The following is a 14116-nucleotide window of genomic DNA, read 5'->3' as shown; positions in this document are numbered from 1 at the left end:
ATGAGTGAGAATCCTTCGTCGTGTAGGGTTGCCAGAGACTTTAGGTTTGATGATGATGTTAGAGAAAGCTCACACATAGTGGTGAAAAAGTTTGTATTTGTATAATTTATGGGTGAAATGAGTATCCCCTCTCAACCCCTTGGGTGAGTTATTTATAAAGGTTTATTGATTCTGAATTCTTGGATCCATCTGGTGGTTACTCTGCCCCTCTCAAGAGCGTGAAAACCGATATTTCTCTATTCTTCGGGAAATCATGACTTTCCCCCATTAACTGAGCTTTCAGATTATTAATGTCCAAGAACACGTTAATCCTCATGTTTTATGAGTGGACAAATAATGGTTTTACCAAAGCCCAATAGAGAGCGAGTGACACGACCTACGAGCGAGTGTTGCAACCCATGGGTGTGTGTTGTGATAAATGGGCGACTAGAACCCAACTTTGGGCGACATACAATGCTATCTATGTATTCTCCCCGAGTTGGTTTGTCTTGCCTCTCTTTAGTCAACATTATCTTAGGCAAACCCGAATTATCCCAATACATAGTACGTAATGCAACATTTTTTTTCTTTCTATTCCTACATTAGTCTAAATTTAATTTTATTTAAAAGCGCAATAACATATTTTATGCAAGTGAGAGTCATGTTGTAATTTTTTATTATAAAATTATATCTCTTTAAGAGTATAATAATGCATGCAAAAATAATTGCAACTCCAATATATCATTCAAATACAACTTTATTATAAATTAACCAAAAAAAAAGAAAAAAAAAATCAGTTAATGACCTTCATACTTATGTCATCAACAATCTTTTTTTAATTCTTAAAAGTATCCTTCAAGTTGTATTGTCTAAGTTATTCACCTTTAAGAGGTAGAATTTCAGCCAATAGACTATATGATCAAGAAAATAAAATATAAAAATATTAAACAAAAATACGTACCTAAATTATTGGAAGAAAAATATGATTTAAATTTACATATTGAAGAATTTTCCTCTTCTAGTTTTTAGTGTGAACAAAAAATTGAATATTTTCTTTTAGAGAATATGTATCAATATTATATCTTACGCCTTTGCATAATCCACAAGTATATGTGAAATCTCTTTTTCGCCTTGCGGCGTTTTTATTTAGGACACTCTTTTGTTTTGGAAATTAGAGGGCATCGAACAATATCATTCTCACGAGCTTCTTTAATCTATTATTTGTTCCTTAAAGACAATATTGTAATGTAATGCTTGAAGCTTCCGTCGTGATGACAAGTAATTAGAAGAGATTTCATGACAATCTTTATGAAAAAAAATATTGAGAATGTCTTGACGTGAAATATCATGTATTTTCTATTATTAACATTTTTATAATACCGCGACACAAACATATTACCATTTTTATGATGAATTGAATATTATATATAACTTTCAAACTCCTATTAAAACTTAAGAAAGACAAAACTGTATATTCAATCTTTTGCATTTCTCTAATATTATATGCTATTCTTTTTCCTGAAATTAATTTAAATTAATCAAACATAATTGTATAATATTATAACAATAATACTATGTTAAAAATAAGTACATACATGCTTTGTAAATTCTCTTAAACATGTATGAGAATTTATTAATTTTTTCATAAATGCATTAATATTTTCTTATTTTTTGTGGTTGTCATTCTACCGGAAAATAATTACAAAGATAAGTGAATGTCCAATAACTTTTAATTTCGTACAATTCTTTCACATTTTATTTGATTGCAAGTTATACTTAGTATCAACTTCAGATTGAATTAACAAAGTACGATTACAACAAACGTTACAACTCACCAGAGTCTCATGCAATGAAATTCACAAATGAACTTTACATTCTCACCTAGTCAATCATCTATTTTTGTCCTTTCCATGGTTCTATGATTTGTAAGGAAGTTTTATCTTCAAAATGGCAAAAGAAATCACACATATTCACAATTTCATTTTGTTTGATGAATCTACCTTCCTGAATTGAGAACCTTTGTTGATATACATATCTCTTAAAAGATATAAATGCTTCTTCCTTTCTAAAAATATTTTGACAAACAAAATGACCGATATTTGACTCCTTAGAAATTCCACTTTCAACACTTTCTTATAAAAATTTATTTATCTCAATATTCTAATTAAAAACGATAATATTTTCTTTTTTTCTTAGTAAGTTCCAATTTCATCAACCTCATCCAAGAACCGTTTTTAATTCTTTTTCTAATGAATATTCAATATTCAAATCAAAATTTATTCTATTGTTTCTTCTAATATTATTATCATCCTCATCCATTATGTTATTTATCATCTAAGAACAAAAAAGTTATTTATCATACTTCTAAATTTAATACAAAAAGTTGAAACTATTAAATAGGATAAAAAAAGGTAAAATTGACACCTAACATACATGAGTAAGGAAAAATATTAAATGGACATATTTTGTAAGATTTCGCAAAGTATTAATTTCACTTTTAACAAAGTAGTATTAATCTAACAACACAATTACACTGTTCCATTACCAGACACAAACCTCATTTTCAACTTGTCAACTACTATAAAAATTCATTCACTTTCTCTCTCTATTTCTTCTCTCTCTATTCTTCTCTCTTTCCAAATCTCCTTTTCACCATGAAAATACCTTAACGTCACATACCCATCAACACCCACGTAAACAAAAAGTAAACCCATTTCAAAAGTCCAAAACTTGGAACTCTTTCATTTCTCAATGCAAGACCCCACTTTCACCGCCGTTGAAACCGACCACCAACCACCATTGATTTTCTCCCTTCTCATTTCCATACTGTTTTGGTAACATTTTTGTGCGATCTCTTAGCCCTCCCGAGCCACCCTAACGTGCCTGCCAGATAGCGGGTATTTCATGCTCAAATGGAGGATGGACAAGACAGTCCCTAATAAGTTAGGGGGGACTCCATTGAATGGTGTTATATGGAGACGTGACATCCACTACAAGATATCTTACCTTAATTGTCTTTGCGCTCGCCTCCAACCTAAATGTCATCTTGAGTGTTATGTGGACTTTTACTTGCACTTATTCGCGTGAAAGACCAACTAAGGATCCTTGGAATACTCAAATGTCCTCTAGGTCAAGCCGAAGCCTCCTAAATGCGCTATAGAACAAGACGTCAACTGAGCTTCCAAGGTCAATTAAAAATCGCTTTAATTCCCAATTATCATACTTCACTATGATGACTATGAAACCATTATTATGAGGGAGAAAAGTGTACTTCCTAAAAGTATAATGAGTGAGAATCCTTCGTCGTGTAGGGTTGCCAGAGACTTTAGGTTTGATGATGATGTTAGAGAAAGCTCACACATAGTGGTGAAAAAGTTTGTATTTGTATAATTTATGGGTGAAATGAGTATCCCCTCTCAACCCCTTGGGTGAGTTATTTATAAAGGTTTATTGATTCTGAATTCTTGGATCCATCTGGTGGTTACTCTGCCCCTCTCAAGAGCGTGAAAACCGATATTTCTCTATTCTTCGGGAAATCATGACTTTCCCCCATTAACTGAGCTTTCAGATTATTAATGTCCAAGAACACGTTAATCCTCATGTTTTATGAGTGGACAAATAATGGTTTTACCAAAGCCCAATAGAGAGCGAGTGACACGACCTACGAGCGAGTGTTGCAACCCATGGGTGTGTGTTGTGATAAATGGGCGACTAGAACCCAACTTTGGGCGACATACAATGCTATCTATGTATTCTCCCCGAGTTGGTTTGTCTTGCCTCTCTTTAGTCAACATTATCTTAGGCAAACCCGAATTATCCCAATACATAGTACGTAATGCAACATTTTTTTCTTTCTATTCCTACATTAGTCTAAATTTAATTTTATTTAAAAGCGCAATAACATATTTTATGCAAGTGAGAGTCATGTTGTAATTTTTTTTTATAAAATTATATCTCTTTAAGAGTATAATAATGCATGCAAAAATAATTGCAACTCCAATATATCATTCAAATACAACTTTATTATAAATTAACCAAAAAAAAAAAAAAAATCAGTTAATGACCTTCATACTTATGTCATCAACAATCTTTTTTTAATTCTTAAAAGTATCCTTCAAGTTGTATTGTCTAAGTTATTCTACCTTTAAGAGGTAGAATTTCAGCCAATAGACTATATGATCAAGAAAATAAAATATAAAAATATTAAACAAAAATACGTACCTAAATTATTGGAAGAAAAATATGATTTAAATTTACATATTGAAGAATTTTCCTCTTCTAGTTTTTAGTGTGAACAAAAAATTGAATATTTTCTTTTAGAGAATATGTATCAATATTATATCTTACGCCTTTGCATAATCCACAAGTATATGTGAAATCTCTTTTTCGCCTTGCGGCGTTTTTATTTAGGACACTCTTTTGTTTTGGAAATTAGAGGGCATCGAACAATATCATTCTCACGAGCTTCTTTAATCTATTATTTGTTCCTTAAAGACAATATTGTAATGTAATGCTTGAAGCTTCCGTCGTGATGACAAGTAATTAGAAGAGATTTCATGACAATCTTTATGAAAAAAAATATTGAGAATGTCTTGACGTGAAATATCATGTATTTTCTATTATTAACATTTTTATAATACCGCGACACAAACATATTACCATTTTTATGATGAATTGAATATTATATATAACTTTCAAACTCCTATTAAAACTTAAGAAAGACAAAACTGTATATTCAATCTTTTGCATTTCTCTAATATTATATGCTATTCTTTTTCCTGAAATTAATTTAAATTAATCAAACATAATTGTATAATATTATAACAATAATACTATGTTAAAAATAAGTACATACATGCTTTGTAAATTCTCTTAAACATGTATGAGAATTTATTAATTTTTTCATAAATGCATTAATATTTTCTTATTTTTGTGGTTGTCATTCTACCGGAAAATAATTACAAAGATAAGTGAATGTCCAATAACTTTTAATTTCGTACAATTCTTTCACATTTTATTTGATTGCAAGTTATACTTAGTATCAACTTCAGATTGAATTAACAAAGTACGATTACAACAAACGTTACAACTCACCAGAGTCTCATGCAATGAAATTCACAAATGAACTTTACATTCTCACCTAGTCAATCATCTATTTTTGTCCTTTCCATGGTTCTATGATTTGTAAGGAAGTTTTATCTTCAAAATGGCAAAAGAAATCACACATATTCACAATTTCATTTTGTTTGATGAATCTACCTTCCTGAATTGAGAACCTTTGTTGATATACATATCTCTTAAAAGATATAAATGCTTCTTCCTTTCTAAAAATATTTTGACAAACAAAATGACCGATATTTGACTCCTTAGAAATTCCACTTTCAACACTTTCTTATAAAAATTTATTTATCTCAATATTCTAATTAAAAACGATAATATTTTCTTTTTTTCTTAGTAAGTTCCAATTTCATCAACCTCATCCAAGAACCGTTTTTAATTCTTTTCTAATGAATATTCAATATTCAAATCAAAATTTATTCTATTGTTTCTTCTAATATTATTATCATCCTCATCCATTATGTTATTTATCATCTAAGAACAAAAAAGTTATTTATCATACTTCTAAATTTAATACAAAAAGTTGAAACTATTAAATAGGATAAAAAAAGGTAAAATTGACACCTAACATACATGAGTAAGGAAAAATATTAAATGGACATATTTTGTAAGATTTCGCAAAGTATTAATTTCACTTTTAACAAAGTAGTATTAATCTAACAACACAATTACACTGTTCCATTACCAGACACAAACCTCATTTTCAACTTGTCAACTACTATAAAAATTCATTCACTTTCTCTCTCTATTTCTTCTCTCTCTATTCTTCTCTCTTTCCAAATCTCCTTTTCACCATGAAAATACCTTAACGTCACATACCCATCAACACCCACGTAAACAAAAAGTAAACCCATTTCAAAAGTCCAAAACTTGGAACTCTTTCATTTCTCAATGCAAGACCCCACTTTCACCGCCGTTGAAACCGACCACCAACCACCATTGATTTTCTCCCTTCTCATTTCCATACTGTTTTGGTAACATTTTTGTGCGATCTCTTAGCCCTCCCGAGCCACCCTAACGTGCCTGCCAGATAGCGGGTATTTCATGCTCAAATGGAGGATGGACAAGACAGTCCCTAATAAGTTAGGGGGGACTCCATTGAATGGTGTTATATGGAGACGTGACATCCACTACAAGATATCTTACCTTAATTGTCTTTGCGCTCGCCTCCAACCTAAATGTCATCTTGAGTGTTATGTGGACTTTTACTTGCACTTATTCGCGTGAAAGACCAACTAAGGATCCTTGGAATACTCAAATGTCCTCTAGGTCAAGCCGAAGCCTCCTAAATGCGCTATAGAACAAGACGTCAACTGAGCTTCCAAGGTCAATTAAAAATCGCTTTAATTCCCAATTATCATACTTCACTATGATGACTATGAAACCATTATTATGAGGGAGAAAAGTGTACTTCCTAAAAGTATAATGAGTGAGAATCCTTCGTCGTGTAGGGTTGCCAGAGACTTTAGGTTTGATGATGATGTTAGAGAAAGCTCACACATAGTGGTGAAAAAGTTTGTATTTGTATAATTTATGGGTGAAATGAGTATCCCCTCTCAACCCCTTGGGTGAGTTATTTATAAAGGTTTATTGATTCTGAATTCTTGGATCCATCTGGTGGTTACTCTGCCCCTCTCAAGAGCGTGAAAACCGATATTTCTCTATTCTTCGGGAAATCATGACTTTCCCCCATTAACTGAGCTTTCAGATTATTAATGTCCAAGAACACGTTAATCCTCATGTTTTATGAGTGGACAAATAATGGTTTTACCAAAGCCCAATAGAGAGCGAGTGACACGACCTACGAGCGAGTGTTGCAACCCATGGGTGTGTGTTGTGATAAATGGGCGACTAGAACCCAACTTTGGGCGACATACAATGCTATCTATGTATTCTCCCCGAGTTGGTTTGTCTTGCCTCTCTTTAGTCAACATTATCTTAGGCAAACCCGAATTATCCCAATACATAGTACGTAATGCAACATTTTTTTTCTTTCTATTCCTACATTAGTCTAAATTTAATTTTATTTAAAAGCGCAATAACATATTTTATGCAAGTGAGAGTCATGTTGTAATTTTTTTATTATAAAATTATATCTCTTTAAGAGTATAATAATGCATGCAAAAATAATTGCAACTCCAATATATCATTCAAATACAACTTTATTATAAATTAACCAAAAGAAAAAAAAAAAAAATCAGTTAATGACCTTCATACTTATGTCATCAACAATCTTTTTTTAATTCTTAAAAGTATCCTTCAAGTTGTATTGTCTAAGTTATTCACCTTTAAGAGGTAGAATTTCAGCCAATAGACTATATGATCAAGAAAATAAAATATAAAAATATTAAACAAAAATACGTACCTAAATTATTGGAAGAAAAATATGATTTAAATTTACATATTGAAGAATTTTCCTCTTCTAGTTTTTAGTGTGAACAAAAAATTGAATATTTTCTTTTAGAGAATATGTATCAATATTATATCTTACGCCTTTGCATAATCCACAAGTATATGTGAAATCTCTTTTTCGCCTTGCGGCGTTTTTATTTAGGACACTCTTTTGTTTTGGAAATTAGAGGGCATCGAACAATATCATTCTCACGAGCTTCTTTAATCTATTATTTGTTCCTTAAAGACAATATTGTAATGTAATGCTTGAAGCTTCCGTCGTGATGACAAGTAATTAGAAGAGATTTCATGACAATCTTTATGAAAAAAAATATTGAGAATGTCTTGACGTGAAATATCATGTATTTTCTATTATTAACATTTTTATAATACCGCGACACAAACATATTACCATTTTTATGATGAATTGAATATTATATATAACTTTCAAACTCCTATTAAAACTTAAGAAAGACAAAACTGTATATTCAATCTTTTGCATTTCTCTAATATTATATGCTATTCTTTTTCCTGAAATTAATTTAAATTAATCAAACATAATTGTATAATATTATAACAATAATACTATGTTAAAAATAAGTACATACATGCTTTGTAAATTCTCTTAAACATGTATGAGAATTTATTAATTTTTTCATAAATGCATTAATATTTTCTTATTTTTTGTGGTTGTCATTCTACCGGAAAATAATTACAAAGATAAGTGAATGTCCAATAACTTTTAATTTCGTACAATTCTTTCACATTTTATTTGATTGCAAGTTATACTTAGTATCAACTTCAGATTGAATTAACAAAGTACGATTACAACAAACGTTACAACTCACCAGAGTCTCATGCAATGAAATTCACAAATGAACTTTACATTCTCACCTAGTCAATCATCTATTTTTGTCCTTTCCATGGTTCTATGATTTGTAAGGAAGTTTTATCTTCAAAATGGCAAAAGAAATCACACATATTCACAATTTCATTTTGTTTGATGAATCTACCTTCCTGAATTGAGAACCTTTGTTGATATACATATCTCTTAAAAGATATAAATGCTTCTTCCTTTCTAAAAATATTTTGACAAACAAAATGACCGATATTTGACTCCTTAGAAATTCCACTTTCAACACTTTCTTATAAAAATTTATTTATCTCAATATTCTAATTAAAAACGATAATATTTTCTTTTTTTTCTTAGTAAGTTCCAATTTCATCAACCTCATCCAAGAACCGTTTTTAATTCTTTTTCTAATGAATATTCAATATTCAAATCAAAATTTATTCTATTGTTTCTTCTAATATTATTATCATCCTCATCCATTATGTTATTTATCATCTAAGAACAAAAAAGTTGTTTATCATACTTCTAAATTTAATACAAAAAGTTGAAACTATTAAATAGGATAAAAAAAGATAAAATTGACACCTAACATACATGAGTAAGGAAAAATATTAAATGGACATATTTTGTAAGATTTCGCAAAGTATTAATTTCACTTTTAACAAAGTAGTATTAATCTAACAACACAATTACACTGTTCCATTACCAGACACAAACCTCATTTTCAACTTGTCAACTACTATAAAAATTCATTCACTTTCTCTATTTCTTCTCTCTCTATTCTTCTCTCTTTCCAAATCTCCTTTTCACCATGAAAATACCTTAACGTCACATATCCATCAACACCCACGTAAACAAAAAGTAAACCCATTTCAAAAGTCCAAAACTTGGAACTCTTTCATTTCTCAATGCAAGACCCCACTTTCACCGCCGTTGAAACCGACCACCAACCACCACCGCCGCCGTCATCCTTCAAACGGAACAACAAAACAAAGCGACCAGTTTTCAAAGTCCTTCCAGGTCAGATCGCGTTTCGTTTGGTCTGTCACTCGTCAACGGTTGGCGGTTTGATCGGAAGTTCAGGGTCAATCGTTTCGCAGCTCCGGCGAGAAACCGGATGTAAAATCCACTGCGAGGATTCTGTTGACGGTACTGATGATAGGGTTATTTTGGTAATTGGGTCGTTGTTGCCTCGGAAGGGTATTGCAGTGGGTGATGGGGAAGTTCAGGTTTCTAATGCACAAGAAGCTGTGGTTAGGGTTTTTGAGAGGATTTGGGAACTTGAAGGTGAGAAAGGGGTTAATAATAGTAATAATAGAGGAGTGAATGTTGAAGTTTTTGGTAAATTGTTGGCACATTCTTCTCAGGTTGGTGCTGTTGTTGGGAAAGGAGGAAAAAATATAAGCACTATTAGGAATAATACTGGTACTAAAATTAGGGTTTGTCCTGCCCCACATTCTGCTGCTAAAGACGAGGAGTTAGTTCTTGTGAGTTTTGCTTTGCTGCTTATTATTATTTCCATTACTATTTTTAGTAGAAACCTCATATCCTTTGCGCCCGAGACTTATACCGTTAGACTTATTATTATTACTATTAATAGAATGATAATGTAATTTGATTTTTTTATAATTGGCAGATAAATGGTGAAAGTCTGGCGGTAAAGAAAGCACTGATTTATGTATCGCATTGTCTTCAAGATTGTCCACCGTTGAGCAAAGTATCTCTAAACGCACCTGTTAGCTCTTCGGATAGGCCAACCTCTAACCCACATGAAGATCTTTTTCCTCACCTTAATTCATGGTTACCTTCCATGGAAGGCTTATCTATAAACGATGCTTCAAAACAGACAACAAACTCTAACGGTAACTTTAGTCTTGACTCGAAGGGTACTGGACACGAAGTTGTTTTCAGACTTCTTTGCTCTAACAATGTAGCTGGTAGTGTGATTGGCAAAAAAGGGTCTATAGTCAGAACTTTCGAAAGCCGAACAGGTGCTTCTATTGTCTTTGCACCTCCTTTAAGTGAGTTTGAAGATCGCATCATCACCATTTCTGCTTTTGAGGTCAGTCATATGATTTTGATACATACTTTGAATTGCCGTGATTTTCTATTATTGATCTAGAATTGGCTTTTGTTAATCCAGAACCTTGAATCTAGTAATTCTCCTGCACAAGATGCTGTTATTCTTGTCTTTGCTAGAATTGTTGAAGATCACATTCGAAATGGATTTCACCCAGCCTCTATTGTGGAATCACCTGTAACTGCAAGGATTTTAGTTGCAGCAAGCACAGTGAATTTCTTGACTGGTAATGAAGGTCAAGTGATTTCAGAATTGAGAGAAGTCAGTGGGGCTGATATTCAAATACTGCACGGAGTGCCAGTTCCAAATGGCACTTTAGATAATGATGCGGTTGTCCAGGTATAATTATGTATCTTGTATAGTTCAAGACAACTATGTTTTTTTAAACGTTTTTAAGGGTTTAGTTTATTAGTCCTTCCGTTCCTTTTTAATTGTCGTTTTAAGATAGTATACATTACAAATGCTTCTGTAATTGTTTAGATCTTGATTTTACTTTTATATGCTGATATCCTTCATGATAAAAGGTTAACTTTTTTTGTTGCTTAATTTCCAATTTGAAGATCGTTAATATGGAAAACAGTTAATTATATTTGGCTAGTAGAACTAGAAGTCCTACCAAACTTATACAAATATAGTTTCAGTAAATGGATGTTATATCCAACCAAACGGTCATCATCTGTTAGTTTAAGGAACCTTCTGTCCAATTTGTGTAAAACTTTTTTATATCGTCTTTTCAATCCTTATTCTATCTGCTTAGTTATTGGTGTAACGTAATGCTTTTGTTGCCAATGCCAGCATAGTCACGACTGTAAATGATATCAATATCTTATTTTGTTGTATTGCGTTGACTACCGAGCCATTGGTGTGCTTAGAATAGACTTGAGGATTTGTTTGGATAAACAACTTAACTAAGTGTTTATATCAAAAGTGTTTATCATATAAGTGCTTACGTAGAAGCTATTTCTATAACAAAAGATCAAATTAAATCAAAATGTTTTCATATAAGCTATAAGCGTCTTTGGTGTTGCAGCGTAATAGTTGGCTTCCAAGACATTTTATGTGGGTGCCTGGGTTCAATCCCAGGTTTTCACCCTTCCTCCGTGCGTGCGCGTGTATGTGGCCACTTAACCACTCATCTATATAAAAAAAATGTTTTCATAAGACAACTTGAAGAGCTTATGAAAGTAAGTTGAAAACAACTTATGGACATATCATAAGATATTTTCATAAACTCTCCCCCAAACAATCTCAGAAGTGCTTATGCTGGAGGCTGAATTTATTTGTTATGGCTTCAACAACCTTTGTTTATTTCTGCTAGTCATGTTTGTACATAAGAGAGATTTCATGCAGATCACTGGTGGATACAAATGTGTAGAAAATGCTTTACGTAAATTCACTTCTAGAATTAGGGGTAATCCTTTGCCCAATGAGGTGCTTGCTGAAGCAAGAATGAAATCAAGTTTTCAAGTAAATAATAAGGATACTGTTAGGAGCAAGTTCATTCCCCGCAGAAAATCTGCTTTTCCTTTTGGGAGGTTTCCACCACAGGTATTCTTCACTTCCCTTACATTCACCTCCTTTGGTTCTTAGCACAAGTTTTGTTAGAAGTTCGTATATTTGCAGAATGCAGGGATGCATGCTAAAACAACCACAGAAAATGGGGATAATTTGGATCATGACAGGTCAGTATAATCAAGCTGGGAATACGCGCATCTGCTGTCCATCTTTCTTCTTTTCCGTTTCTTTGTTCCTATTCTGCGAAGGTTTTTTTGTAGTCCTTAAAATTTCTGTTTGAAAAGCTTCTATGTTTTTTGTAGTAGTGATCTTAGAATTAAAAAATGAATATTATTTGGGAGTTGGGATATAGAAATGACATAAAAGGCACATCAACAGTATAGTATAGGTAGAAATAGAGTAAGAGTGGTTATATAATGATTTTTTTTCTTCATTTAAATGTATATTGAATAAAAATTTCGACTAGGTAACGTAATAATCATATAAATATTTAATTGGGGTCTGTTTGAATGCTGAAATTAAAAATCATTCTTTTGCATTTTCAATTTCTTATAATATTTATGCACCTAATAAATATGCCTTATGAATACAACAAGATTATCTCAACATGTTTTTTACTCAACAATTTATCACCTGCATATTTAAAATACGTATTGATGTTGATAGATCTTTCGAGATTCATACTTTGATGAAATATTTTGGCAGAGGAAACATGTTTGCCACTGTGACAAACACTACCGTGGAGATTATAGTTTCAGAACATGTCTTTGCTTCTGTTTACGGTGAAGATGGCGGGAATTTAGATCAAATTAGACAGGTGCATGATTATTTCCTTCAGAAAGATAAATTATTAATATATGTTGTGACTCGTGGTTGGACCGACCATCTTACCCTTCCTTCTGATTATTTGGTGCGATTTGAATCATTTGATGAATCTGGTTTTTGGAATGCTAATGATTTTAATATGGTCTAGTGTTGTTTGTGGGAGCAGATTTCAGGTGCGAATGTAACTGTATATGATCCTAGCGTTGGTACAAGCGGAGGGAAGGTTGTGATATCTGGAACACCGGATCAAACGTTTGCAGCTCAGAGTTTGCTTCAAGCTTTCATTCAAACTGCACAAGTAAGCTGAGAGATGGATGGCAAGTTGCATTTCATTTTATTTTCCGGTTCTTCCTTCAAGACAGGAGGAAGAAGTGCCATAGTAGTTTGTTGGTGTACATAGGTATATCACACGGCTTGACTAGTCAATCAGTTACCTTCACATTGTGAATAATGTTACTAGACTCACTCTTTCACTTCAAAATGATGTGATGGTTACCTTGTGTAGAGACTAACACACAGGTTCTAATTCATTATGTTCCTAGAACCATTTGTAGAAGTTTTCACCCTTTCTTACCTATGTTATGTTGATATATATGTTCATATGTCCATTTTTATATAAACAAAATACAAGGATGTGCACAACTATCTCAAAAGAGTTGGTTGCACACCATATGCATAATGTTGCTTTAAAATATAACCCCAGTGTCACTTCTAGTAACGGGCATTTGAGTGTCTTTACGTGCACTGCCTGCCACCATGCACCATCTTGAACTTTGTGGTTCATAAATTGCACTCGACCAAATTATATAGATGGTTCACTTTGTTTTTCAATAACCATTTAACTGTTAAAACAGTTTGTATTTATAAATCGGATTATAATCATTTTGGATTTATAAATCAGTTTTATATTCTGAATAAATTATTTTTATTTCAAAAATAAAATAAAAATTTAAAAAAATCATTTTTTTTAATTTCTGAGAAAAAAAATTATTTCCAAAATATTTTTTTTTTAGAAACAATTTTAAAAAAAAATTATTTTCAAAACAACACCATCATGAAAATTTCAGTTTGTCCTTAGGCACTCTTTGAAACTCTGTATGTATAAAAAGTGTGTCATGTATGTATAAAAAGTGTGTCCGAATACGTATTTTTGTAAATATCTTTTATTCAAAAGTTTGAGGGTGGTTCTTCGTATCCTGTGCCAGAACTTCTCTCTTCCTCCTTCATTATCTAAAAAAATTCTCATAACAAAATTTGAGCTCTGCAATAGTGAACTTTCTCTTCCATTCTTCCAAACACCATACGAGCTCTGCAATAGTGAACTTTCTCTTCCATTCTTCCAAACACCATACGAG

At 32.0% G+C, this 14116-nt stretch overlaps 1 protein-coding gene across 1 annotated transcript; it reads left to right on the top strand.

The window, feature by feature from the left end:
• The first annotated feature begins 9037 nt into the window (after nucleotides 1-9037).
• LOC127118959 (KH domain-containing protein HEN4) lies at nucleotides 9038-13355 on the top strand. The gene is made up of 7 exons (XM_051049185.1): nucleotides 9038-9828; nucleotides 9978-10403; nucleotides 10485-10760; nucleotides 11772-11969; nucleotides 12045-12103; nucleotides 12642-12753; nucleotides 12928-13355. The coding sequence occupies exons 1-7, from the start codon at nucleotides 9250-9252 to the stop codon at nucleotides 13066-13068; spliced, it is 1791 nt and encodes a 596-aa protein (XP_050905142.1). The 5' UTR covers nucleotides 9038-9249; the 3' UTR covers nucleotides 13069-13355.
• The last annotated feature ends 761 nt before the right edge of the window (nucleotides 13356-14116 follow it).

This window comes from Lathyrus oleraceus, chromosome 2, assembly GCF_024323335.1.
Source record: "Lathyrus oleraceus cultivar Zhongwan6 chromosome 2, CAAS_Psat_ZW6_1.0, whole genome shotgun sequence".
NCBI lineage: Eukaryota > Viridiplantae > Streptophyta > Magnoliopsida > Fabales > Fabaceae > Lathyrus > Lathyrus oleraceus.
The sequence above is the reverse complement of the archived record's forward strand: the minus strand, read 5'-3'. Positions and strand labels throughout refer to the sequence as shown.

Bases quoted from the DNA above. Each gene is read 5' to 3' on its own strand.
- LOC127118959 (XM_051049185.1), top strand. From the start codon at position 9,250: ATGCAAGACCCCACTTTCACCGCCGTTGAAACCGACCACCAACCACCA. The intron at 12,104-12,641 runs GTCAGTATAATC...ATATTTTGGCAG, and splicing joins GATAATTTGGATCATGACAG to AGGAAACATGTTTGCCACTG. The intron at 12,754-12,927 runs GTGCATGATTAT...TTGTGGGAGCAG, and splicing joins ATTTAGATCAAATTAGACAG to ATTTCAGGTGCGAATGTAAC.